This window comes from Xyrauchen texanus, chromosome 25 (assembly GCF_025860055.1).
Source record: "Xyrauchen texanus isolate HMW12.3.18 chromosome 25, RBS_HiC_50CHRs, whole genome shotgun sequence".
NCBI lineage: Eukaryota > Metazoa > Chordata > Actinopteri > Cypriniformes > Catostomidae > Xyrauchen > Xyrauchen texanus.
Genome location: NC_068300.1, coordinates 4,407,629 through 4,434,133, shown reverse-complemented (window position 1 = coordinate 4,434,133; position 26,505 = coordinate 4,407,629). Strand labels below are relative to the sequence as shown.

Below are 26,505 nucleotides of genomic sequence, written 5' to 3'. Positions count from 1 at the left end.
TCTTGTGTACTTTTAAAAGGACTTCTGAAGCATACATGGACCACAATTCTTTTGAAAATTCATAACATTGTCTCAACCCTTTTTTATTATTGATCAAAATACCCCAAAAAGTCAAGTAGATGAACAGCAGCACAGAGGTGGACTTCCCTGGAGAGATTGCCAGCTAGCTCTCCAGTGGTTAAACCTTACTGCAATTGTGTTGAAATTCGACTTGTATTTGTTACCTTTTGGATGTTCCTCACATCTCTAAATGCAAGAGGACAATCATTTAGAAGGGAATGTATAATTTAAATTGAACCTAGCATTGTCCTCTTGCCCAAACAGGGACTTGAATCCTCAGATTAAAAGTCTGATGCTCTACCGACTGAGCTATCCGGGCTCTTGCAAGGAAATTTCAGGTTTTTTCAGACCTTCCAAAATGTGTGCTTGCCCTGTACTTAAATAATCTGCTCAGATCTAGAAAAGCAAGAGGACCAGGATCTTGTAAAGAGTCTCATCCCCAGGAACGTCAAGTCAGACCAGCCAAAATGTGCACTCTTGTGTACTTTTAAAAGGACTTCTGAAGCATACATGGACCACAATTCTTTTGAAAATTCATAACATTGTCTCAACCCTTTTTTTATTATTGATCAAAATACCCCAAAAAGTCAAGTAGATGAACAGCAGCACAGAGGTGGACTTCCCTGGAGAGATTGCCAGCTAGCTCTCCAGTGGTTAAACCTTACTGCAATTGTGTTGAAATTCGACTTGTATTTGTTACCTTTTGGATGTTCCTCACATCTCTAACTGCAAGAGGAAAATCATTTAGAAGGGAATGTATAATATAAATTGAACCTAGCATTGTCCTATCGCCCAAACAGGGATTTGAATCCTCAGATTAAAAGTCTGATGCTCTACCGACTGAGCTATCCGGGCTCTTGCAAGGCACTTTCAGGTTTTTTCAGACCTGCCAAAATGTGCACTTACCCTGTACTTAAATAATCTGCTCAGATCTAGAAGAGCAAGAGGACCAGGATCTTGTAAAGAGTCTCATCCCCAGGAACATCAAGTCAGACCAGCCAAAATGTGCACTCTTGTTTACTTTTAAAAGGACTTCTGAAGCATACATGGACCACAATTCTTTTGAAAATTCATAACATTGTCACAACCCTTTTTTTATTATTGATCAAAATACCCCAAAAAGTCAAGTAGATGAACAGCAGTACAGAGGTGGACTTCCCTGGAGAGATTGCCAGCTAGCTCTCCAGTGGTTAAACCTTACTGCAATTGTGTTGAAATTCGACTTGTATTTGTTACCTTTTGGATGTTCCTCACATCTCTAAATGCAAGAGGACAATCATTTAGAAGGGAATGTATAAATTAAATTGAACCTAGCATTGTCCTCTCGCCCGAACAGGGACTTGAACCCTGGACCCTCAGATTAAAAGTCTGATGCTCTACCGACTGAGCTATCCGGGCCCTTGCAAAGAAATTTCAGGTTTTTTCAGACCTGCCAAAATGTGCGCTTGCCCTCTACTTAAATAATCTGCTCAGATCTAGAAAAGCAAGAGGACCAGGATCTTGTAAAGAGTCTCATCCCCAGGAACATCAAGTCAGACTAGCAAAAATGTGCACTCTTGTGTACTTTTAAAAGGACTTCTGAAGCATACATGGACCACAATTCTTTTGAAAATTCATAACATTGTCTCAACCCTTTTTTTATTATTGATCAAAATACCCCAAAAAGTCAAGTAGATGAACAGCAGCACAGAGGTGGACTTCCCTGGAGAGATTGCCAGCTAGCTCTCCAGTGGTTAAACCTTACTGCAATTGTGTTGAAATTCGACTTGTATTTGTTACCTTTTGGATGTTCCTCACATCTCTAACTGCAAGAGGACAATCATTTAGAAGGGAATGTATAATATAAATTGAACCTAGCACTGTCCTATTGCCCAAACAGGGACTTGAATCCTCAGATTAAAAGTCTGATGCTCTACCGACTGAGCTATCCGGGCTCTTGCAAGGAAATTTCAGGTTTTTTCAGACCTGCCAAAATGTGCGCTTGCCCTGTACTTAAATAATCTGCTCAGATCTAGAAAAGCAAGAGGACCAGGATCTTGTAAAGAGTCTCATCCCCAGGAACGTCAAGTCAGACCAGCCAAAATGTGCACTCTTGTGTACTTTTAAAAGGACTTCTGAAGCATACATGGACCACAATTCTTTTGAAAATTCATAACATTGTCTCAACCCTTTTTTATTATTGATCAAAATACCCCAAAAAGTCAAGTAGATGAACAGCAGCACAGAGGTGGACTTCCCTGGAGAGATTGCCAGCTAGCTCTCCAGTGGTTAAACCTTACTGCAATTGTGTTGAAATTCGACTTGTATTTGTTACCTTTTGGATGTTCCTCACATCTCTAAATGCAAGAGGAGAATCATTTAGAAGGGAATGTATAATATAAATTGAACCTAGCACTGTCCTATTGCCCAAACAGGGACTTGAACCCTGGACCCTCAGATTAAAAGTCTGATGCTCTACCAACTGAGCTATCCGGGCTCTTGCAAAGGAAACTTCAGGTTTTTTCAGACCTGCCAAAATGTGCGCTTGCCCTGTACTTAAATAATCTGCTCAGATCTAGAAAAGCAAGAGGACCAGGATCTTGTAAAGAGTCTCATCCCCAGGAACATCAAGTCAGACCAGCCAAAATGTGCACTCTTGTGTACTTTTAAAAGGACTTCTGAAGCATACATGGACCACAATTCTTTTGAAAATTCATAACATTGTCTCAACCCTTTTTTATTATTGATCAAAATACCCCAAAAAGTCAAGTAGATGAAAAGCAGCACAGAGGTGGACTTCCCTGGAGAGATTGCCAGCTAGCTCTCCAGTGGTTAAACCTTACTGCAATTGTGTTGAAATTCGACTTGTATTTGTTACCTTTTGGATGTTCCTCACATCTCTAAATGCAAGAGGACAATCATTTAGAAGGGAATGTATAATTTAAATTGAACCTAGCATTGTCCTCTTGCCCAAACAGGGACTTGAATCCTCAGATTAAAAGTCTGATGCTCTACCGACTGAGCTATCCGGGCTCTTGCAAGGAAATTTCAGGTTTTTTCAGACCTTCCAAAATGTGTGCTTGCCCTGTACTTAAATAATCTGCTCAGATCTAGAAAAGCAAGAGGACCAGGATCTTGTAAAGAGTCTCATCCCCAGGAACGTCAAGTCAGACCAGCCAAAATGTGCACTCTTGTGTACTTTTAAAAGGACTTCTGAAGCATACATGGACCACAATTCTTTTGAAAATTCATAACATTGTCTCAACCCTTTTTTTATTATTGATCAAAATACCCCAAAAAGTCAAGTAGATGAACAGCAGCACAGAGGTGGACTTCCCTGGAGAGATTGCCAGCTAGCTCTCCAGTGGTTAAACCTTACTGCAATTGTGTTGAAATTCGACTTGTATTTGTTACCTTTTGGATGTTCCTCACATCTCTAACTGCAAGAGGAAAATCATTTAGAAGGGAATGTATAATATAAATTGAACCTAGCATTGTCCTATCGCCCAAAAAGGGATTTGAATCCTCAGATTAAAAGTCTGATGCTCTACCGACTGAGCTATCCGGGCTCTTGCAAGGAAATTTCAGGTTTTTTCAGACCTGCCAAAATGTGCACTTGCCCTGTACTTAAATAATCTGCTCAGATCTAGAAAAGCAAGAGGACCAGGATCTTGTAAAGAGTCTCATCCCCAGGAACATCAAGTCAGACCAGCCAAAATGTGCACTCTTGTGTACTTTTAAAAGGACTTCTGAAGCATACATGGACCACAATTCTTTTGAAAATTCATAACATTGTCTCAACCCTTTTTTATTATTGATCAAAATACCCCAAAAAGTCAAGTAGATGAACAGCAGCACAGAGGTGGACTTCCCTGGAGAGATTGCCAGCTAGCTCTCCAGTGGTTAAACCTTACTGCAATTGTGTTGAAATTCGACTTGTATTTGTTACCTTTTGGATGTTCCTCACATCTCTAACTGCAAGAGGAAAATCATTTAGAAGGGAATGTATAATATAAATTGAACCTAGCATTGTCCTCTTGCCCAAACAGGGACTTGAATCCTCAGATTAAAAGTCTGATGCTCTACTGACTGAGCTATCCGGGCTCTTGCAAGGAAATTTCAGGTTTTTTCAGACCTGCCAAAATGTGCGCTTGCCCTGTACTTAAATAATCTGCTCAGATCTAGAAAAGCAAGAGGACCAGGATCTTGTAAAGAGTCTCATCCCCAGGAACGTCAAGTCAGACCAGCCAAAATGTGCACTCTTGTGTACTTTTAAAAGGACTTCTGAAGCATACATGGACCACAATTCTTTTGAAAATTCATAACATTGTCTCAACCCTTTTTTTTATTATTGATCAAAATACCCCAAAAAGTCAAGTAGATGAACAGCAGCACAGAGGTGGACTTCCCTGGAGAGATTGCCAGCTAGCTCTCCAGTGGTTAAACCTTACTGCAATTGTGTTGAAATTCGACTTGTATTTGTTACCTTTTGGATGTTCCTCACATCTCTAACTGCAAGAGGAAAATCATTTAGAAGGGAATGTATAATATAAATTGAACCTAGCATTGTCCTCTTGCCCAAACAGGGACTTGAATCCTCAGATTAAAAGTCTGATGCTCTACCGACTGAGCTATCCGGGCTCTTGCAAGGCACTTTCAGGTTTTTTCAGACCTGCCAAAATGTGCACTTACCCTGTACTTAAATAATCTGCTCAGATCTAGAAAAGCAAGAGGACCAGGATCTTGTAAAGAGTCTCATCCCCAGGAACGTCAAGTCAGACCAGCCAAAATGTGCACTCTTGTGTACTTTTAAAAGGACTTCTGAAGCATACATGGACCACAATTCTTTTGAAAATTCATAACATTGTCTCAACCCTTTTTTTATTATTGATCAAAATACCCCAAAAAGTCAAGTAGATGAACAGCAGCACAGAGGTGGACTTCCCTGGAGAGATTGCCAGCTAGCTCTCCAGTGGTTAAACCTTACCGCAATTGTGTTGAAATTCGACTTGTATTTGTTACCTTTTGGATGTTCCTCACATCTCTAAATGCAAGAGGACAATCATTTAGAAGGGAATGTATAATATAAATTGAACCTAGCATTGTCCTATCACCCAAACAGGGACTTGAATCCTCAGATTAAAACGCTGATGCTCTACCGACTGAGCTATCCGGGCTCTTGCAAGGAAATTTCAGGTTTTTTCAGACCTTCCAAAATGTGTGCTTGCCCTGTACTTAAATAATCTGCTCAGATCTAGAAAAGCAAGAGGACCAGGAACTTGTAAAGAGTCTCATCCCCAGGAACATCAAGTCAGACTAGCCAAAATGTGCACTCTTGTGTACTTTTAAAAGGACTTCTGAAGCATACATGGACCACAATTCTTTTGAAAATTCATAACATTGTCTCAACCCTTTTTTTATTATTGATCAAAATACCCCAAAAAGTCAAGTAGATGAACAGCAGCACAGAGGTGGACTTCCCTGGAGAGATTGCCAGCTAGCTCTCCAGTGGTTAAACCTTACTGCAATTGTGTTGAAATTCGACTTGTATTTGTTACCTTTTGGATGTTCCTCACATCTCTAACTGCAAGAGGAAAATCATTTAGAAGGGAATGTATAATATAAATTGAACCTAGCATTGTCCTATCGCCCAAAAAGGGATTTGAATCCTCAGATTAAAAGTCTGATGCTCTACCGACTGAGCTATCCGGGCTCTTGCAAGGAAATTTCAGGTTTTTTCAGACCTTCCAAAATGTGTGCTTGCCCTGTACTTAAATAATCTGCTCAGATCTAGAAAAGCAAGAGGACCAGGATCTTGTAAAGAGTCTCATCCCCAGGAACGTCAAGTCAGACCAGCCAAAATGTGCACTCTTGTGTACTTTTAAAAGGACTTCTGAAGCATACATGGACCACAATTCTTTTGAAAATTCATAACATTGTCTCAACCCTTTTTTTATTATTGATCAAAATACCTCAAAAAGTCAAGTAGATGAACAGCAGCACAGAGGTGGACTTCCCTGGAGAGATTGCCAGCTAGCTCTCCAGTGGTTAAACCTTACTGCAATTGTGTTGAAATTCGACTTGTATTTGTTACCTTTTGGATGTTCCTCACATCTCTAAATGCAAGAGGACAATCATTTAGAAAGGAATGTATAGTTTAAATTGAACCTAGCATTGTCCTCTTGCCCAAACAGGGACTTGAATCCTCAGATTAAAAGTCTGATGCTCTACCGACTGAGCTATCCGGGCTCTTGCAAGGAAATTTCAGGTTTTTTCAGACCTTCCAAAATGTGTGCTTGCCCTGTACTTAAATAATCTGCTCAGATCTAGAAAAGCAAGAGGACCAGGATCTTGTAAAGAGTCTCATCCCCAGGAACGTCAAGTCAGACCAGCCAAAATGTGCACTCTTGTGTACTTTTAAAAGGACTTCTGAAGCATACATGGACCACAATTCTTTTGAAAATTCATAACATTGTCTCAACCCTTTTTTTATTATTGATCAAAATACCCCAAAAAGTCAAGTAGATGAACAGCAGCACAGAGGTGGACTTCCCTGGAGAGATTGCCAGCTAGCTCTCCAGTGGTTAAACCTTACTGCAATTGTGTTGAAATTCGACTTGTATTTGTTACCTTTTGGATGTTCCTCACATCTCTAACTGCAAGAGGAAAATCATTTAGAAGGGAATGTATAATATAAATTGAACCTAGCATTGTCCTATCGCCCAAAAAGGGATTTGAATCCTCAGATTAAAAGTCTGATGCTCTACCGACTGAGCTATCCGGGCTCTTGCAAGGCACTTTCAGGTTTTTTCAGACCTGCCAAAATGTGCACTTACCCTGTACTTAAATAATCTGCTCAGATCTAGAAGAGCAAGAGGACCAGGATCTTGTAAAGAGTCTCATCCCCAGGAACATCAAGTCAGACCAGCCAAAATGTGCACTCTTGTTTACTTTTAAAAGGACTTCTGAAGCATACATGGACCACAATTCTTTTGAAAATTCATAACATTGTCACAACCCTTTTTTATTATTGATCAAAATACCCCAAAAAGTCAAGTAGATGAACAGCAGTACAGAGGTGGACTTCCCTGGAGAGATTGCCAGCTAGCTCTCCAGTGGTTAAACCTTACTGCAATTGTGTTGAAATTCGACTTGTATTTGTTACCTTTTGGATGTTCCTCACATCTCTAAATGCAAGAGGACAATCATTTAGAAGGGAATGTATAAATTAAATTGAACCTAGCATTGTCCTCTCGCCCGAACAGGGACTTGAACCCTGGACCCTCAGATTAAAAGTCTGATGCTCTACCGACTGAGCTATCCGGGCCCTTGCAAAGAAATTTCAGGTTTTTTCAGACCTGCCAAAATATGCGCTTGCCCTCTACTTAAATAATCTGCTCAGATCTAGAAAAGCAAGAGGACCAGGATCTTGTAAAGAGTCTCATCCCCAGGAACATCAAGTCAGACTAGCAAAAATGTGCACTCTTGTGTACTTTTAAAAGGACTTCTGAAGCATACATGGACCACAATTCTTTTGAAAATTCATAACATTGTCTCAACCCTTTTTTTATTATTGATCAAAATACCCCAAAAAGTCAAGTAGATGAACAGCAGCACAGAGGTGGACTTCCCTGGAGAGATTGCCAGCTAGCTCTCCAGTGGTTAAACCTTACTGCAATTGTGTTGAAATTCGACTTGTATTTGTTACCTTTTGGATGTTCCTCACATCTCTAACTGCAAGAGGAAAATCATTTAGAAGGGAATGTATAATATAAATTGAACCTAGCATTGTCCTATCGCCCAAAAAGGGATTTGAATCCTCAGATTAAAAGTCTGATGCTCTACCGACTGAGCTATCCGGGCTCTTGCAAGGAAATTTCAGGTTTTTTCAGACCTTCCAAAATGTGTGCTTGCCCTGTACTTAAATAATCTGCTCAGATCTAGAAAAGCAAGAGGACCAGGATCTTGTAAAGAGTCTCATCCCCAGGAACGTCAAGTCAGACCAGCCAAAATGTGCACTCTTGTGTACTTTTAAAAGGACTTCTGAAGCATACATGGACCACAATTCTTTTGAAAATTCATAACATTGTCTCAACCCTTTTTTATTATTGATCAAAATACCCCAAAAAGTCAAGTAGATGAACAGCAGCACAGAGGTGGACTTCCCTGGAGAGATTGCCAGCTAGCTCTCCAGTGGTTAAACCTTACTGCAATTGTGTTGAAATTCGACTTGTATTTGTTACCTTTTGGATGTTCCTCACATCTCTAAATGCAAGAGGACAATCATTTAGAAAGGAATGTATAGTTTAAATTGAACCTAGCATTGTCCTCTTGCCCAAACAGGGACTTGAATCCTCAGATTAAAAGTCTGATGCTCTACCGACTGAGCTATCCGGGCTCTTGCAAGGAAATTTCAGGTTTTTTCAGACCTTCCAAAATGTGTGCTTGCCCTGTACTTAAATAATCTGCTCAGATCTAGAAAAGCAAGAGGACCAGGATCTTGTAAAGAGTCTCATCCCCAGGAACGTCAAGTCAGACCAGCCAAAATGTGCACTCTTGTGTACTTTTAAAAGGACTTCTGAAGCATACATGGACCACAATTCTTTTGAAAATTCATAACATTGTCTCAACCCTTTTTTTATTATTGATCAAAATACCCCAAAAAGTCAAGTAGATGAACAGCAGCACAGAGGTGGACTTCCCTGGAGAGATTGCCAGCTAGCTCTCCAGTGGTTAAACCTTACTGCAATTGTGTTGAAATTCGACTTGTATTTGTTACCTTTTGGATGTTCCTCACATCTCTAACTGCAAGAGGAAAATCATTTAGAAGGGAATGTATAATATAAATTGAACCTAGCATTGTCCTATCGCCCAAAAAGGGATTTGAATCCTCAGATTAAAAGTCTGATGCTCTACCGACTGAGCTATCCGGGCTCTTGCAAGGCACTTTCAGGTTTTTTCAGACCTGCCAAAATGTGCACTTACCCTGTACTTAAATAATCTGCTCAGATCTAGAAGAGCAAGAGGACCAGGATCTTGTAAAGAGTCTCATCCCCAGGAACATCAAGTCAGACCAGCCAAAATGTGCACTCTTGTTTACTTTTAAAAGGACTTCTGAAGCATACATGGACCACAATTCTTTTGAAAATTCATAACATTGTCACAACCCTTTTTTTATTATTGATCAAAATACCCCAAAAAGTCAAGTAGATGAACAGCAGTACAGAGGTGGACTTCCCTGGAGAGATTGCCAGCTAGCTCTCCAGTGGTTAAACCTTACTGCAATTGTGTTGAAATTCGACTTGTATTTGTTACCTTTTGGATGTTCCTCACATCTCTAAATGCAAGAGGACAATCATTTAGAAGGGAATGTATAAATTAAATTGAACCTAGCATTGTCCTCTCGCCCGAACAGGGACTTGAACCCTGGACCCTCAGATTAAAAGTCTGATGCTCTACCGACTGAGCTATCCGGGCCCTTGCAAAGAAATTTCAGATTTTTTCAGACCTGCCAAAATGTGCGCTTGCCCTCTACTTAAATAATCTGCTCAGATCTAGAAAAGCAAGAGGACCAGGATCTTGTAAAGAGTCTCATCCCCAGGAACATCAAGTCAGACTAGCAAAAATGTGCACTCTTGTTTACTTTTAAAAGGACTTCTGAAGCATACATGGACCACAATTCTTTTGAAAATTCATAACATTGTCACAACCCTTTTTTTATTATTGATCAAAATACCCCAAAAAGTCAAGTAGATGAACAGCAGTACAGAGGTGGACTTCCCTGGAGAGATTGCCAGCTAGCTCTCCAGTGGTTAAACCTTACTGCAATTGTGTTGAAATTCGACTTGTATTTGTTACCTTTTGGATGTTCCTCACATCTCTAAATGCAAGAGGACAATCATTTAGAAGGGAATGTATAAATTAAATTGAACCTAGCATTGTCCTCTCACCCAAACAGGGACTTGAACCCTGGACCCTCAGATTAAAAGTCTGATGCTCTACCGACTGAGCTATCCGGGCCCTTGCAAAGAAATTTCAGGTTTATTCAGACCTGCCAAAATATGCGCTTGCCCTCTACTTAAATAATAATCTGCTCAGATCTAGAAAAGCAAGAGGACCAGGATCTTGTAAAGAGTCTCATCCCCAGGAACATCAAGTCAGACTAGCAAAAATGTGCACTCTTGTTTACTTTTAAAAGGACTTCTGAAGCATACATGGACCACAATTCTTTTGAAAATTCATAACATTGTCACAACCCTTTTTTTATTATTGATCAAAATACCCCAAAAAGTCAAGTAGATGAACAGCAGTACAGAGGTGGACTTCCCTGGAGAGATTGCCAGCTAGCTCTCCAGTGGTTAAACCTTACTGCAATTGTGTTGAAATTCGACTTGTATTTGTTACCTTTTGGATGTTCCTCACATCTCTAAATGCAAGAGGACAATCATTTAGAAGGGAATGTATAAATTAAATTGAACCTAGCATTGTCCTCTCACCCAAACAGGGACTTGAACCCTGGACCCTCAGATTAAAAGTCTGATGCTCTACCGACTGAGCTATCCAGGCCCTTCCAAAGAAATTTCAGGTTTTTTCAGACCTGCCAAAATGTGCACTTGCCCTGTACTTAAATAATCTGCTCAGATCTAGAAGAGCAAGAGGACCAGGATCTTGTAAAGAGTCTCATCCCCAGGAACATCAAGTCAGACTAGCCAAAATGTGCACTCTTGTGTACTTTTAAAAGGACTTCTGAAGCATACATGGACCACAATTCTTTTGAAAATTCATAACATTGTCTCAACCCTTTTTTATTATTGATCAAAATACCCCAAAAAGTACTGGCGACCTGTCCAGGGTGTCCCCGCCTTTCAGCCCAATGTTAGCTGGGATAGGCTCCAGCCCCCGCGACCCTGTACACAGGATAAGCGGTTGACGATGGATGGATGGATGGATACCCCAAAAGTCAAGTAGATGAACAGCAGCACAGAGGTGGACTTGCCTGGCGAGATTGCCAGCTAGCTCTCCAGTGGTTAAACCTTACGGCAATAGTGTTGACATTCGACTTGTATTTGTTACCTTTTGGATGTTCCTCACATTTCTAAATGCAAGAGGAGAATCATTTAGAAGGGAATGTATAATATAAATTGAACCTAGCATTATCCTATCGCCCAAACAGGGACTTGAACCCTGGACCCTCAGATTAAAAGTCTGATGCTCTACCGACTGAGCTATCCGGGCTCTTGCAAGGCAATTTCAGGTTTTTTCAGACCTGCCAAAATGTGCACTTGCCCTGTACTTAAATAATCTGCTCAGATCTAGAAAAGCAAGAGGACCAGGATCTTGTAAAGAGTCTCATCCCCAGGAACATCAAGTCAGACCAGCCAAAATGTGCACTCTTGTGTACTTTTAAAATGACTTCTGAAGCATACATGGACCACAATTCTTTTGAAAATTCATAACATTGTCTGAACCCTTTTTTTATTATTGATCAAAATACCCCAAAAAGTCAAGTAGATGAACAGCAGCACAGAGGTGGACTTCCCTGGAGAGATTGCCAGCTAGCTCTCCAGTGGTTAAACCTTACTGCAATTGTGTTGAAATTCGACTTGTATTTGTTACCTTTTGGATGTTCCTCACATCTCTAAATGCAAGAGGACAATCATTTAGAAGGGAATGTATAATATAAATTGAACCTAGCATTGTCCTATCGCCCAAAAAGGGACTTGAACCCTCAGATTAAAAGTCTGATGCTTTACCGACTGAGCTATCCGGGCTCTTGCAAGGCAATTTCAGGTTTTTTCAGACCTGCCAAAATGTGCACTTACCCTGTACTTAAATAATCTGCTCAGATCTAGAAGAGCAAGAGGACCAGGATCTTGTAAAGAGTCTCATCCCCAGGAACATCAAGTCAGACCAGCCAAAATGTGCACACTTGTGTACTTTTAAAAGGACTTCTGAAGCATACATGGACCACAATTCTTTTGAAAATTCATAACATTGTCTCAACCCTTTTTTTATTATTGATCAAAATACCCCAAAAGTACTGGCGACCTGTCCAGGGTGTCCCCGCCTTTCGCCCAATGTTAGCTGGGATAGGCTCCAGCCCCCGCGACCCTGTACACAGGATAAGCGGTTGACGATGGATGGATGGATGGATACCCCAAAAAGTCAAGTAGATGAACAGCAGCACAGAGGTGGACTTCCCTGGCGAGATTGCCAGCTAGCTCTCCAGTGGTTAAACCTTACTGCAATTGTGTTGAAATTCGACTTGTATTTGTTACCTTTTGGATGTTCCTCACATCTCTAAATGCAAGAGGACAATCATTTAGAAGGGAATGTATAATATAAATTGAACCGAGCATTGTCCTATGGCCCAAACAGGGACCTGAACCCTGGACCCTCAGATTAAACGTCTGATGCTCTACCGACTGAGCTATCCCGGCTCTTGCAGTGCAATTTCAGGTTTTTTCAGACCTGCCAAAATGTGCACTTACCCTGTACTTAAATAATTTGCTCAGATCTAGAAGAGCAAGAGGACTAGGATCTTGTAAAGAGTCTCATCCCCAGGAACGTCAAGTCAGACCAGCCAAAATGTGCACTCTTGTGTACTTTTAAAAGGACTTCTGAAGCATACATGGACCACAATTCTTTTGAAAATTCATAACATTGTCTCAACCCTTTTTTATTATTGATCAAAATACCCCAAAAAGTCAAGTAGATGAACAGCAGCACAGAGGTGGACTTCCCTGGAGAGATTGCCAGCTAGCTCTCCAGTGGTTAAACCTTACTGCAATTGTGTTGAAATTCGACTTGTATTTGTTACCTTTTGGATGTTCCTCACATCTCTAAATGCAAGAGGACAATCATTTAGAAGGGAATGTATAAATTAAATTGAACCTAGCATTGTCCTCTCACCCAAACAGGGACTTGAACCCTGGACCCTCAGATTAAAAGTCTGATGCTCTACCGACTGAGCTATCCAGGCCCTTCCAAAGAAATTTCAGGTTTTTTCAGACCTGCCAAAATGTGCACTTGCCCTGTACTTAAATAATCTGCTCAGATCTAGAAGAGCAAGAGGACCAGGATCTTGTAAAGAGTCTCATCCCCAGGAACATCAAGTCAGACTAGCCAAAATGTGCACTCTTGTGTACTTTTAAAAGGACTTCTGAAGCATACATGGACCACAATTCTTTTGAAAATTCATAACATTGTCTCAACCCTTTTTTATTATTGATCAAAATACCCCAAAAAGTACTGGCGACCTGTCCAGGGTGTCCCCCGCCTTTCGCCCAATGTTAGCTGGGATAGGCTCCAGCCCCCCGCGACCCTGTACACAGGATAAGCGGTTGACGATGGATGGATGGATGGATACCCCAAAAAGTCAAGTAGATGAACAGCAGCACAGAGGTGGACTTGCCTGGCGAGATTGCCAGCTAGCTCTCCAGTGGTTAAACCTTACGGCAATAGTGTTGACATTCGACTTGTATTTGTTACCTTTTGGATGTTCCTCACATTTCTAAATGCAAGAGGAGAATCATTTAGAAGGGAATGTATAATATAAATTGAACCTAGCATTATCCTATCGCCCAAACAGGGACTTGAACCCTGGACCCTCAGATTAAAAGTCTGATGCTCTACCGACTGAGCTATCCGGGCTCTTGCAAGGCAATTTCAGGTTTTTTCAGACCTGCCAAAATGTGCACTTGCCCTGTACTTAAATAATCTGCTCAGATCTAGAAAAGCAAGAGGACCAGGATCTTGTAAAGAGTCTCATCCCCAGGAACATCAAGTCAGACCAGCCAAAATGTGCACTCTTGTGTACTTTTAAAATGACTTCTGAAGCATACATGGACCACAATTCTTTTGAAAATTCATAACATTGTCTGAACCCTTTTTTTATTATTGATCAAAATACCCCAAAAAGTCAAGTAGATGAACAGCAGCACAGAGGTGGACTTCCCTGGAGAGATTGCCAGCTAGCTCTCCAGTGGTTAAACCTTACTGCAATTGTGTTGAAATTCGACTTGTATTTGTTACCTTTTGGATGTTCCTCACATCTCTAAATGCAAGAGGACAATCATTTAGAAGGGAATGTATAATATAAATTGAACCTAGCATTGTCCTATCGCCCAAAAGGGACTTGAACCCTCAGATTAAAAGTCTGATGCTTTACCGACTGAGCTATCCGGGCTCTTGCAAGGCAATTTCAGGTTTTTTCAGACCTGCCAAAATGTGCACTTACCCTGTACTTAAATAATCTGCTCAGATCTAGAAGAGCAAGAGGACCAGGATCTTGTAAAGAGTCTCATCCCCAGGAACATCAAGTCAGACCAGCCAAAATGTGCACACTTGTGTACTTTTAAAAGGACTTCTGAAGCATACATGGACCACAATTCTTTTGAAAATTCATAACATTGTCTCAACCCTTTTTTTATTATTGATCAAAATACCCCAAAAAGTACTGGCGACCTGTCCAGGGTGTCCCCCGCCTTTCGCCCAATGTTAGCTGGGATAGGCTCCAGCCCCCCGCGACCCTGTACACAGGATAAGCGGTTGACGATGGATGGATGGATGGATACCCCAAAAAGTCAAGTAGATGAACAGCAGCACAGAGGTGGACTTCCCTGGCGAGATTGCCAGCTAGCTCTCCAGTGGTTAAACCTTACTGCAATTGTGTTGAAATTCGACTTGTATTTGTTACCTTTTGGATGTTCCTCACATCTCTAAATGCAAGAGGACAATCATTTAGAAGGGAATGTATAATATAAATTGAACCGAGCATTGTCCTATGGCCCAAACAGGGACCTGAACCCTGGACCCTCAGATTAAACGTCTGATGCTCTACCGACTGAGCTATCCCGGCTCTTGCAGTGCAATTTCAGGTTTTTTCAGACCTGCCAAAATGTGCACTTACCCTGTACTTAAATAATTTGCTCAGATCTAGAAGAGCAAGAGGACTAGGATCTTGTAAAGAGTCTCATCCTCAGGAACATCAAGTCAGACCAGCCAAAATGTGCACTCTTGTGTACTTTTAAAAGGACTTCTGAAGCATACATGGACCATGTATGCTCCATGTATGCTTCAGAAGTCCTTACTTTTAAAAGGACTTCTGAAGCATACATGGACCACAATTCTTTTGAAAATTCATAACATTGTCACAACCCTTTTTTATTATTGATCAAAATACCCCAAAAAGTCAAGTAGATGAACAGCAGCACAGAGGTGGACTTCCCTGGAGAGATTGCCAGCTAGCTCTCCAGTGGTTAAACCTTACGGCAATAGTGTTGAAATTCGACTTGTATTTGTTACCTTTTGGATGTTCTTCACATCTGTAAATGCAAGAGGAGAATCATTTAGAAGAGAATGTATTATATAAATTGAACCTAGCATTGTCCTATCGCCCGAACAGGGAGTTGAACCCCAGACCCTCAGATTAAAAGTCTGATGCGCTACCGACTGAGCTATCCGGGCTCTTGAAAGGGTTTTTCAGGTTTTTTCAGACCTTCCAAAATGTGCACTTACCCAGTGACGTGCGGTGATGTCTTAAAGAGGCTAGGCACTGAGTTATGAAAGCCAGATTACCTGATTTATTGTTTAAGCTAATAATACGTAATAACAGTGAACGTTACACACAAGTGCGGCATATCAAGAAATGTAAAAATCAGGATGTATATCGTGTACTCTCTCTCTATCACAGACACACACACACACACACACACACACACACACACACACACACACACACACACACACAAGCACGTAAACAGTGAACGTTACGCACAAGCGCGGCATATCAAGAAATGTATATGTATTTTATATGTTTTATAAATAATATATACGATTTTGTTAATATATCTTCATTAGATATTATTATACAAAATTCAGAAGTCAAAACACAGAACATATAACAAAACAAGTTGTTTATTTTTTACAACATTATGTGCTTATTTTTTTATGTGCAATCTTCATCTTTATAACAGAAGATACAATACAACAATCCTTTACCTTTTCATTGTGGTAGGTTATATACAGCTTCCTTTGCTCGTCAAGTGCAAGGTTGATCCGAGATTTTCCAAAGATTTTCAGTGTAATTTGACACTGGATGTGAGCTGACGACTTTTCATGCTTGGTTAAAGCTGCGGGCAGGTTGTTCAAATCACAATATCCCGCTGAAGTCCAAACAGTCTGACTGGTTGAAAAAAGCAGGCAGGGATGCTGATTGTTAGCACAGCCACATAGCCAATCTTTTCTTACATACCAATCATTTTTTTGAATTCTTTTGAAAATTCATAACATTGTCACAACTCTTTTTTTATTATTGATCAAAATACCCCAAAAAGTCAAGTAGATGAACAGCAGCACAGAGGTGGACTTCCCTGGAGAGATTGCAGCTAGCTCTCCGGTGTTTAAACCTTACTGCAATAGTGTTGAAATTCAACTTGAAAATTCATAACATTGTAACAAATTTTTTTTATTAACTTTCATAATATTATTAAACTAAATTAATCTAACTGCAACCGAGCTAACCACACTTTTAAATGCAAATTTACTTGAGACACCGGTTACTCGTCTGTAGAGAGTGATCATGTCTCGAAATTAGGCAAATTGTTCCACCAGTCATCAGTGACAGCTGTCTTTGCTAAAACACCACCCATTGCAGGTAGCACTCCTTTATAAGCTTAACCACCCAGCAAAAAAGCCTTTTAAGTCCTTTTTAAGTAGTGCTCTGGAGAGAGGTATCCCATTTCGTTGGGCAATAAGAAACAAATCGTCCTTCCTACAATTTGCTATTAGCTCAACACTTGGTTGATCTATAAACTAAATCAAAGGTGGCCATTATCAACAACCACAAAAACTGTGAGCGCAAAGTGAGCAAACATAGTCTACATGTACTAAAGAACTCCGGATCTAACTGCCTAGCCAAAACTAACTAAAAACTCTTCAGATTTTTTTATTTATATATATATAAATAAAATATAAAACGATTTCTGCATAGAGTGCACCACATGAGCCCGTTCAGTTCAATGAATCCTCCAATCAATAAAAAAAATATTTACATTTTTTTTTTAGAAGTCATAATAGAGATTTATTAACCTTAATCTTAGTGGGCCGGTCATTTTTGACAGAGAACACAAATGGTGTAAGCAAAATGAACACAACACAAGGGTTAAACAACTTTATAGCTGAAATAATACAGAAGAATAAATGCAAGTGCTTTTTATAAAAATATAAACTTCACATATCTGCATTTAAACACTCTAAAAATTGGCCCCATTCACTTCCATTGTAAGTGTCTCTGTAACTTCGAATGTCTAATACAGCCAATGCATGCATCTAGTCTAATGTTTAAAGGTGTTGCCATCTGGTGGTGGAGTCATCACAATAATTAGATGCGTCTAACGTATGGATTACATGGATTATCTCATGTTCTTTAAGGCATACTGACCGAGTGAAACTCTTTTCACAGTGTGAGCACTTGTAAGGTTTTGCTCCACTATGAATTATTTGGTGCTGTTTCAATCTGCCGGCTGTAATAAAGGTCTTACTACATTCAAAGCCCATATGAGCACTCATGCTGGTATGAACTTTCTGGTGCTCTTTCAAATAGAACCGGCCTGCAAAGCTCTTTCCACAAAAAGAACACTTGTAAGGCTTCTCATTTATGTGCGTTTTCAGATGTTTTTTTACTTTTCACATTGAAATGCTCTTCCTCCAAAGTGAATGTGGAGATGTTTATGTAGATAGGATGCATCTGTGAAACACTTTCCACACTGATGGGATGGGTAAGGTCTCTCTCCTGTGTGAATTCTCATGTGTATATTAAGACAGGTTTTATATCTGAAACTCTTTCCACATTGAGAGCAGGTAAAAACATTTTTGGGTGTTTTTCTTTGAGGCTTTTTCAGTGAGAAATTATTTTTAGTCTTTGAACAACTGAAAGATTCCTTAACATTTATTAGATCATGATGTTTCCGGCACTGAAGTTTCTCCTCCACTTCATTCTGTTCTTGACTTTTTCCTTCTAATTCCATCAGCTCTGAAATGAACACAATAAATTGACAAAAATAAATTCAAGAGGGACAAAGGTGAAACATCAAATTGAAGCCTAATTTAATAGCAGAACAAAAATATCCAATAATAATTTGTGATTTTTCTGTGCACAAGGTATATATGGTATCCATCAAGGCTGCATAATGGACTGAAATAAGTTTGAAATCATCTTATTCGGTTTTGTAATCATGCAAGGACAAAAGGCTGCATTTTAAAATACAGTCTGCATTGAATGCTTCAGTTAGTGCTGCATGAGCAAGCAGTACCCTCTACACGCTGAACATTGCAGAAAAAATAAAAAATAAAAAAATTAAAACATCACTTTGCTATGCTATCAAATTGCTTGAAATAAGAGAGGGGACATCTACAGGGAGTGACTGTAGCAGGTAGATGAATTTTGGAATACAATTCATTTTAATAACATTAACCTTCCAAATCATCGATAAATGTAATGAAGTCCACCTGCAAAATAGTTCAAACCTTTTTGGGATCAAAATTAATTCTGACTAAATCAGTCAAATTTGCTGGGAATAAAATTCCCAATACTTGACTTTGTATCCTAAGAACTTGGAAAAGGAATGAATAATTCTGTGGAGGCAAGGCATAGATCTAGTAGGCTCAGAGAAAAATAATAAAATATCATCTGCGTGAAGCAAAAGCTTATGCACCACACCTCCCGCAATTACTCATGGAAAATCATAATCCTTTCTTATGGTACTAATGGTTCCAGGGCAAGGCAGAACAATAATGAGGAAAGAAGGCAACCATGCCTGGTGCCCCTATCCAGAGTAAAATAATCTGAAATTAATCCATTTGTTTGCACCGCCACAACAGGGTGTCTATAAAGTAACTTATTCCAACCTATAAATGTACTCCCGAACCTATACATTTCCAAAATCTAAAAAAGATAATCCCATTCTACCATATCAAACGCCTTTTTGGCACCAAGTGAGATGGCAGCAACCGGAGATTGATCATTCACTACTGACCACATTATATTGATGAAACGCCTAATCTTATCATTAGAGCTGCGGCCCCTAATAAACCCCACCTGATCTGTATGTATAAGAGTAGTCATAACTTTACTTAATTGGTTAGCCAGAATTTTACAACATTTTTACTAACTGGATCAGGGAAATTGGCCGGTAAATTTAACACTCGCTTGGATCTTTGTCCTTTTCAAGAATCAGACTGATCTGGGCTTGTGTCATGTTGGGGGTGTAGGGCTCACAGTTTAGGAGCGGGTTTGGCTATTAGCAATAATTAATAATTATCATAGATAATTATCATTTATTAAAATCAATAGAACACTGATTAGAATCAATGTTAGTTTTAATCCTTTAAATCAACAATCATCAAATTCAATAGAATATTAATTATTATCAAAGATAATCATTAATTATTAAAATGAATGGAACATTGATTAGACTTAACACTAGCTTATTGATCCTTCAAATTCAACCATCAAAGATAATTGTCAATTATCAAAATCAATAGAATATTAATTAGGATTAATGGACACCACACTGGAATCAGGGACTAATAACCAGAGCGTATAACAGTCTCAATATTAGATTGTTCTCTTAGGAAATTTGATGTCCGTAGATCATCAAAATTCAAAAGGAAACAACGAAGGTTTGAATCCGAGCACTGGCATCCCCTGCCAGCCTTTGACACATGTGTATGCAAAACAAACCAAAACACTTCTCTTTGAAATATAACAAAGTTTATTGATGCAGTAATATCAATAAATAATTAATACAATGCAGTCAATAAAATTCAGGCTTATAACTATAAACTAAACAGTGACGTGATTAGATATGGTAACCAAATAATCCTATAATACATGAGAGGACGGTATGTGTGTGTGTGTGTGTGTGAGAGAGGGGTGTGTGTGTGTAAGGAGTGACATGCACAAAATGGTGGACGTGACTCTCGTGGAGAGTGCGTCACGCGACATTTCCGGCCAGAGATTATGGCCGTGAATGTGGGCGGAGAGAAGTCGGTTAATGGCGTCTGCCCGTTTACCGCGTGTCTCCGCTTGTACGATAACTTGGGGAAAAATCTGAGCTTTATAACAAAGTTATCTACTAGCCAAATGTTTGTGAGGGGTCGCGCGCGCATACATATATATGTATGCATGTATGTATGTATGTATAGGTTTATATCGTGAAGGAGGGTACAAAACTAATTTATTCACACACATCATGTATTTTCCCTGAAAATGAAACACCTGTCCGGTAGAGAATGCACAGATGAAGAAGGCTCTTTGCCAGAGAGATGCTGACAACACATTTTAATTGCACTTATTTTTTTTCCATTTTCATTTGAATTTTTTGTTAAAATAAATAAAAAATAAAGTTCAAAGTTTGAAATCAAGGTGTCTTAACCTAACCCTGCTTAATGAAAATTACCCCATAGTACCACCTAGAGTCCAACTAGCAGTAATACTGGTGTTTGTCCCACCAATACTCGTCTCATTGACTAACATCTGTTCGACTATCAGGTGGCAGACCTAAACTAAACCTTTGACTTTAGGCGATATTAAAATACTTACTAGTGCAGATTTTAACCTTACGGTGGATCATTTGGATAGATCTGGTGGTGGTATGCTTACTACTTATAATCTTAGTAAGTAGCATCTAAATTTTTCAATTCCTTTATGGCTTTATTCCTTTATTTAATTTAGGGATGTACAAATACAGACATCCGGTTAACCAATCAACGCACCACTATTCGAATACCTAAATCATTATTCAGTTATTAAACACATGTAATAGATGTCTTCATCCCGATCCAAACTCAACAAGTTCTGACAAACTGTTGGGTTTTCCAGCTGGGTTTGGGACAGTTTTTCAAGTATAGGGCGAGTTAGGGGCTGTTCAAACATGATCACCCGTATGTACTGTGCTGGTTTTCTATATACTTTTAACACGCCGGAGGAGGCCGTGGCCGGGCCGTAAGGATGGATGCAGAGCTGTGTCAATGTTTGGTTGTGCTGAAAAGTAGTTTTTGTATTGTGTCTAATTTTGATTAAAAGTCTTTATGATTTATGACCCAGGACTTTGGAGGAGGACCACGCTTTTTAAACCCTCACGCTTTAATTGTGACATTCTAAACTCTCTAGGAAGTCCTGTATGTGTTTGTTTGTTGGCAAGTTCAAAGTAGTTTAATTCGCTTATTCAAATTCTGGTTCCATTCTAAATGCATATTATAAGTGAACCGAAGTATTGAGCATCTACATCTGAGATGTTGTTCTTGAGTAGCACTCAAATATTGTGCCCCACTGTGAAGGCTGAAAATGCCATGAGTGCATCACCTAGTCTCATGTGTAGTCTCATGTGGTCCTATGTTGGTCCTTTGTTGTTTTTATGTAGCACCATGGTCCTGGAGGAACGTTGTCTCGTTTTGCTGTGTACTGTACTAACTGTATATGGTTGAAACGACAATAAAAACCACTTGACTTGACTTGACTTGACCAGCCTGTGCGTGAGTTTGTGTCAACAGAGCAGCACCATTCACTAACGCGCTGTGCACACTATCTATTTACTTATTAAACACAGCCTTTTGTGATTCACAGAGCTATCACACGTCTTCAAGTGGCTTTGAATAAAATGCATGAGTCATATGAACTGCTTTAATGGCGTTTATATGGTTCTTTTATGTAATTTTTGGAGCTTGACATTAACGAACATGACAAACACACAGTATCGGATTTGGATCGGTGCATCCATACTTATTCCCCTCCCGGCTTATTGGGGTAACTCAGTGCCAGGCGTCCATCCTTACGGACCGGCCACGTCCTCCTGAAATGCTGAAACTGTTTTTTCTTTAAGCATCTCACGCAGGATTGACACATTTTTTGGGAAATTTATGAAAGGAAAATGTAAAAGTTTTATCAACGCATCTCGAAACCCACAGACTGTATTTATTTTATTTTGCTGCGTTCTGAAGAATTTCAGGTTGCATAGAGGACTGCACCATTAATCATGATTCCAGGTTGTCTAGGTAAGAGTGTTTTTTTTCTCTTTTGCTTTGGCGTGCTTATTTATATACAGTAATTGGACAAGTTTAATGCCATTTGATTTTAAAATAATGTAAAAATCAAAGCACCCCGAAGAGGGTATTTAACCACAGCAGTGTAACTCCATGCACATAACAACACTTGCATTTGCTGCCTCGCAGGAATGTAAACCTTCCAGGGCAAAGCTCAAGTACAGGCAGTGACAGATTGAGTGTTTTTGTCTGATTTTAATGTGAGATTTTACCTTTTGAGGATCAATGTTTTGTGCTCTTTAGGCTCATAGCTCTCTGTGCACTTTATTAGCTTCTTCCATTGCAATAAACGTTCTTTATTCCTGTGTCTCAATGTTCATGAAACCTCACAGATAACCAAATGTTAAAAACAGTAACCTTGTACATCCCTAATTTAAATGTTGTAGACAGTTGATGTATTAGGAATCTTATTGTAAGGGAGTAAACTTATTTTTCAGGACATTATAAATGTTTTTCCAGAATTAATTTTCTTATCTCATCTGTTTTACTGAACTTCATTATGCGCCTTTTGATTGATAAAATCATCTACTAACAGATTCTGACATGACAGTTGATTGTCATAAACATTTTAAACATTACAAGAAACATACCTGAAGAAATAAAATCATCTTCTTCTCTCTGTTGTTCCTCTGCTGTGATTTCTTCTTTTATCTCCTCCAGCTTCACTTCATTCTTCACTGGTATCTGCAGCATCTGTTGTTCTCCAGCATTACAGACAGAAGTCTGACACTCTGTGGAGATTTGATCACCCTGATTACCGTCAGTAGAACAGAGTAAAGTGAGCTGTGAGTCCTGTGTGTCTCTGGATCTCTGTTCAGAGAGTTTGTCCAGCAGTCGCTGTGGTGTGGACTGATCTCTGCCGCTCCACACTGAATCCTGACATTCTGTGGAGGTCCCATCAGTCACACACACTGAAGATTGACAGGAAACCTTTTCCAGCTCCTGACAAACACAACACAATCACATCTGTACCGTTCATCATATCACATCATTTGAAAGCTTACAATCTCAACTTTAAGGATGAAATGAATGTTTAACCTGTAACCTGTCGTCTCTCTCCATCAGTTTTGTCTTCAGTGACGTCACCTCTTTCTTCAGCTGAGAGATTTCTGTGATGAAATCATCAATATCCAGCATGGACAGATCAGTTCCTACTGATTTACAGCAGATCACATCCACCTGCTCTCATGATGTACAGCTGAACACAAAAAACATCATCATTATAATAGATTGACATTCATCAAACTCAAAAAGATTATGATATGACTATACACAAGAACAGCTCTGTTAAATATTCACCATATAAGCACCTTCATTGATCTCTCATGATGTAAAACACATTGAACACGTACCGAACTGAGCACTCTTGTCTTTGAGTTTTCTTCTTCTGAGGTTCACGAGCGACTGATTGCGACACCGCCACCAACTGGACAGCAGTGGAAATAAATAAATATGATTTATTTATTAACGATCTTTTCATTATTCACGCTCTGTTCAAAGTACATAAATGATGACATGATCCCAAGAATTAAGAACATTTTTGCAGTGTATAGTGACAAACAGGTGTTAAGGGAATTACTTTAGTAATTGTTGCTGCTACTAGGACAAATAATTATAAAATGCTTATATTATAAAATTATCTCAGAATAATTATAATGTATATACTTTGAACAGAGAGTGAATAATGAAAAGATCGTGAATAAATAAATCATATTTGTTTATTTATTTCCACTGCTGTCCAGTTGGTGGCGGTGTCGCAATCAGTCGCTCGTGAACCTCAGAAGAAGAAAACTCAAAGACAGAGTGCTAAGTTCGGTACGTGTTCAATGTGTTTTACATCATGAGAGATCAATGAAGGTGCTTATATATGGCGAATAAAGTCTGTTTAGGCTAATATCCGACGATATTCCTGCTATCAGGAACATGAACCCAACACATTTATATTCATACCATCTCAGAAAAAGTTATTTTGTTTAACAGAGCTGTTCTTGTTTATAAGCATATAATAATCTTTTTGAGTTTGATGAATGTCAGTCTATTATAATGATGATGTTTTTGTGTTCAGATGTTCATCATGAGAGAGCAGGTGGATGTGATCTGCTGTAAATCAGTAGGAACTGATCTGTCCATGCTGGATATTGATGATTTCATCACAGAAATCTCTCAGCTGAAGAAAGAGGTGACGTCACTGAAGACTAAACTGATGGAGAGAGACGACAGGTTACAGGTTAAACATTCATTTCATCCTTAAAGTGGAGATTGTAAGCTTTCAAATGATGTGATATGATGAACAGTACAGATGTGATTGTGTTGTGTTTGTCAGGAGCTGGAAAAGGTTTCCTGTCAATCTTCAGTGTGTGTGACTGATGGGACCTCCACAGAATGTCAGGATTCAGTGTGGAGCGGCAGAGATCAGTCCACACCACAGCGACTGCTGGACAAACTCTCTGAACAGAGATCCAGAGACACACAGGACTCACAGCTCACTTTACTCTGTTCTACTGACGGTAATCAGGGTGATCAAACCTCCACAGAGTCTCAGACTTCTGTCTGTAACGCTGGAGAACAGCAGATGCTGCAGATACCAGTGAATATTGAAATGAAACAGGAGGAGATAAAAGAAGAAAACATAGTAGAGGAACAACAGAGAAATGAAGATGATCAAACCACCACAGAGTGTCTGGCTTCTGTCTGTAACGCTGGAGAACAGCAGATGCTGCAGATACCAGTGAAGATGTGTTCAGTGAAGCTGCTGGACTGCAGGAACCTGATGAAGATGAGAGGAGAATCCACAACAGAACAACAACAAAATGATGAAGATGATCATGAAACTGCAATAGATGAACAACAGAGTGATGAAGATGAAGCTGAAACCACAATAGAGGAACAACAGAGCGATGAAGATGATTTTCCTCCTTCAGGTACGTTTCTTTCTGAAATCTTTTACACTTTTATAAGAACATGAGAGAAGTCACTAACAGCATCTATGGATGCCAGTCGCTCTGACTGATTGAGTCTTGGAGCAAACAGACTGCTCTGTCTTTCAGAAAGTTGATAATACCCATCTCATCAATATCCTGTGGTCAGTAGTGAATGATCAGGCTGTTCTGCAGCATAAAATTACTCTGGTCGCTGCCATCTCACTTGGTGCTGAAAAGGCATTTGATGTATTAGAATGGGATTATCTTTTTAAGATTTTGGAAATGTATGGGTTCGGGAGTACTTTTATTGGTTGGATTAAGTTACTTTATAGACATCCTGGGGAAGTACAAAAAAATTGACTAATTTCAGATTATTTTACTCTGGATATGGGCACCCGGCAGGGTTGCCCTCTTTCACCATTATTGTTCTGTCGTACCCTGGAACCATAAGCAGCCGCGATAAACAAGGAGGATTTTCCAGGGGTGAAAACTCTTTCTAATTCAGAGTCTGGGGGATGGAACTTTGAATTCTCTCAAAAGATTATGGGAGAAATATCTAAACTTGACATTGGAGGAGGGGGTGGGGGTGTGGGCTAGGATCCTAAAAAACTTCAAGTCTACATCTAGAGATGCAAGGGTTCACCTTATGCAATTTAAGATTTTACATCGATTTTATTGGACCCCCTCTAGATTGTATAGGCTTGGTCTGAAAGACACACCCACCTGCTGGCAATGTCAATCAGACGATTGAGACATAACCCATGTCTTTTGGGGGGGTGTTAAGTTCCAGGAGTTCTGGTTTAAAGTTCAGAGTCTTATATGTGATGTATTGGGCACTGTGCTTTCACTTTGCCCCAGACTCTGTATTTTGGTGGATGGGGTGGTCATCGACATTGAGAATGGGCACATAAAGAGTTGGATCTTAGCGAGCGTCATGATCGCCAGACAGGTTATTTTAAGAGGTTAGAGGTTGGTTGGAGCGCCCTCATTTCATGAGTGGTGCTTGGAGATGGGTAGAGTGGTGACCTTTAAGGAATTTTAAAAATATCCGCAATATGACTTTGTCAAAATCATGCAGACCTAGTGTGCAATTTGATTGTTTTTTTGAAAGTATGCTTTTTATTTATGTATTTTTTGTGTCCAAATATTTATGATCACTGGGGTGAGTGTTTGTGTCGGGTGGGGGTGTTCGGGGGAAGGGTTTAATTGCATTTTCTGTGATTTATTTAATTGTTTGAATGGCATCAATAATACATTTTAATAACTATGAGGAATCAGAACCAGAATTGTTAAATTCCTAACGATTCCCATCCCTACTGATTACTTAATTTTTGTCACACATACTGTGGGTGGAGTGATCCGCAACGTGGACACCCGAAGTATACTTTTTCTTTTAAGCTATTAATTATAATTTATCTTTACGTTAAATTTATATTGTAGT

The 26,505-nt window shown here is 39.5% G+C and overlaps 2 protein-coding genes and 12 non-coding genes across 16 annotated transcripts in view; 1 reads left to right on the top strand and 13 right to left on the bottom strand.

Annotated features, from left to right (window-relative positions):
• Window positions 1-1,385: 1,385 nt before the first annotated feature.
• On the bottom strand, window positions 1,386-1,458 carry trnak-uuu (transfer RNA lysine (anticodon UUU)). Its single transcript has one exon. It is a non-coding gene; the product is annotated as a tRNA-Lys (tRNA).
• A 1,005-nt stretch (window positions 1,459-2,463) lies between these two features.
• On the bottom strand, window positions 2,464-2,536 carry trnak-uuu (transfer RNA lysine (anticodon UUU)). The gene has a single exon. It is a non-coding gene; the product is annotated as a tRNA-Lys (tRNA).
• A 4,757-nt stretch (window positions 2,537-7,293) lies between these two features.
• trnak-uuu (transfer RNA lysine (anticodon UUU)) lies at window positions 7,294-7,366 on the bottom strand. The gene has a single exon. It is a non-coding gene; the product is annotated as a tRNA-Lys (tRNA).
• A 2,077-nt stretch (window positions 7,367-9,443) lies between these two features.
• trnak-uuu (transfer RNA lysine (anticodon UUU)) lies at window positions 9,444-9,516 on the bottom strand. The gene has a single exon. It is a non-coding gene; the product is annotated as a tRNA-Lys (tRNA).
• Window positions 9,517-9,986: 470 nt separating this feature from the next.
• trnak-uuu (transfer RNA lysine (anticodon UUU)) lies at window positions 9,987-10,059 on the bottom strand. Its single transcript has one exon. It is a non-coding gene; the product is annotated as a tRNA-Lys (tRNA).
• A 473-nt stretch (window positions 10,060-10,532) lies between these two features.
• On the bottom strand, window positions 10,533-10,605 carry trnak-uuu (transfer RNA lysine (anticodon UUU)). The gene has a single exon. It is a non-coding gene; the product is annotated as a tRNA-Lys (tRNA).
• Window positions 10,606-11,201: 596 nt separating this feature from the next.
• On the bottom strand, window positions 11,202-11,274 carry trnak-uuu (transfer RNA lysine (anticodon UUU)). The gene has a single exon. It is a non-coding gene; the product is annotated as a tRNA-Lys (tRNA).
• Window positions 11,275-12,406: 1,132 nt separating this feature from the next.
• On the bottom strand, window positions 12,407-12,479 carry trnak-uuu (transfer RNA lysine (anticodon UUU)). The gene has a single exon. It is a non-coding gene; the product is annotated as a tRNA-Lys (tRNA).
• Window positions 12,480-12,948: 469 nt separating this feature from the next.
• On the bottom strand, window positions 12,949-13,021 carry trnak-uuu (transfer RNA lysine (anticodon UUU)). The gene has a single exon. It is a non-coding gene; the product is annotated as a tRNA-Lys (tRNA).
• Window positions 13,022-13,619: 598 nt separating this feature from the next.
• On the bottom strand, window positions 13,620-13,692 carry trnak-uuu (transfer RNA lysine (anticodon UUU)). The gene has a single exon. It is a non-coding gene; the product is annotated as a tRNA-Lys (tRNA).
• A 1,134-nt stretch (window positions 13,693-14,826) lies between these two features.
• Window positions 14,827-14,899, bottom strand: trnak-uuu (transfer RNA lysine (anticodon UUU)). The gene has a single exon. It is a non-coding gene; the product is annotated as a tRNA-Lys (tRNA).
• Window positions 14,900-15,434: 535 nt separating this feature from the next.
• On the bottom strand, window positions 15,435-15,507 carry trnak-uuu (transfer RNA lysine (anticodon UUU)). The gene has a single exon. It is a non-coding gene; the product is annotated as a tRNA-Lys (tRNA).
• Window positions 15,508-17,150: 1,643 nt separating this feature from the next.
• LOC127618615 (zinc finger protein 880-like) lies at window positions 17,151-23,533 on the bottom strand. 3 transcript variants are annotated; one of them, XM_052091184.1, is made up of 4 exons: window positions 23,496-23,533; window positions 23,182-23,341; window positions 22,734-23,085; window positions 17,151-18,073 (listed from the first exon to the last, which is right to left on the bottom strand). In XM_052091184.1, exons 2-4 carry the CDS (start codon window positions 23,278-23,280, stop codon window positions 17,721-17,723), a joined length of 804 nt encoding a protein of 267 aa, XP_051947144.1. In that variant the 5' UTR covers window positions 23,281-23,341; window positions 23,496-23,533; the 3' UTR covers window positions 17,151-17,720. The 3 variants fall into 3 exon arrangements, with proteins under 3 accessions (XP_051947144.1, XP_051947142.1, XP_051947143.1); XM_052091182.1 differs by having other exon boundaries at window positions 23,454-23,520; XM_052091183.1 differs by having other exon boundaries at window positions 23,443-23,517.
• Window positions 23,534-23,937: 404 nt separating this feature from the next.
• LOC127618940 (zinc finger protein 721-like) overlaps window positions 23,938-26,505 on the top strand; it is a 29,911-nt gene continuing 27,343 nt past the window's right edge. The window contains exons 1-3 of the mRNA XM_052091643.1: window positions 23,938-23,958; window positions 24,209-24,370; window positions 24,467-25,064. Coding sequence (XP_051947603.1) covers window positions 24,209-24,370; window positions 24,467-25,064 — 760 coding nt within the window. The 5' untranslated portion in view covers window positions 23,938-23,958. The remainder of the gene's footprint in view (window positions 23,959-24,208; window positions 24,371-24,466; window positions 25,065-26,505) is intronic.

What these genes read in the sequence shown, in the direction of transcription:
- LOC127618615 (XM_052091184.1), bottom strand. Translation starts at nt 23,280, where the DNA reads ATGCTGGATATTGATGATTTCATCACAGAAATCTCTCAGCTGAAGAAA. An exon ending in AGAGAGACGACAGGTTACAG is followed by an intron (nt 23,086 to 23,181) that starts GTTAAACATTCA and finishes TGTGTTTGTCAG; the next exon opens with GAGCTGGAAAAGGTTTCCTG. An exon ending in AGATGATTTTATTTCTTCAG is followed by an intron (nt 18,074 to 22,733) that starts GTATGTTTCTTG and finishes TGTTCATTTCAG; the next exon opens with AGCTGATGGAATTAGAAGGA.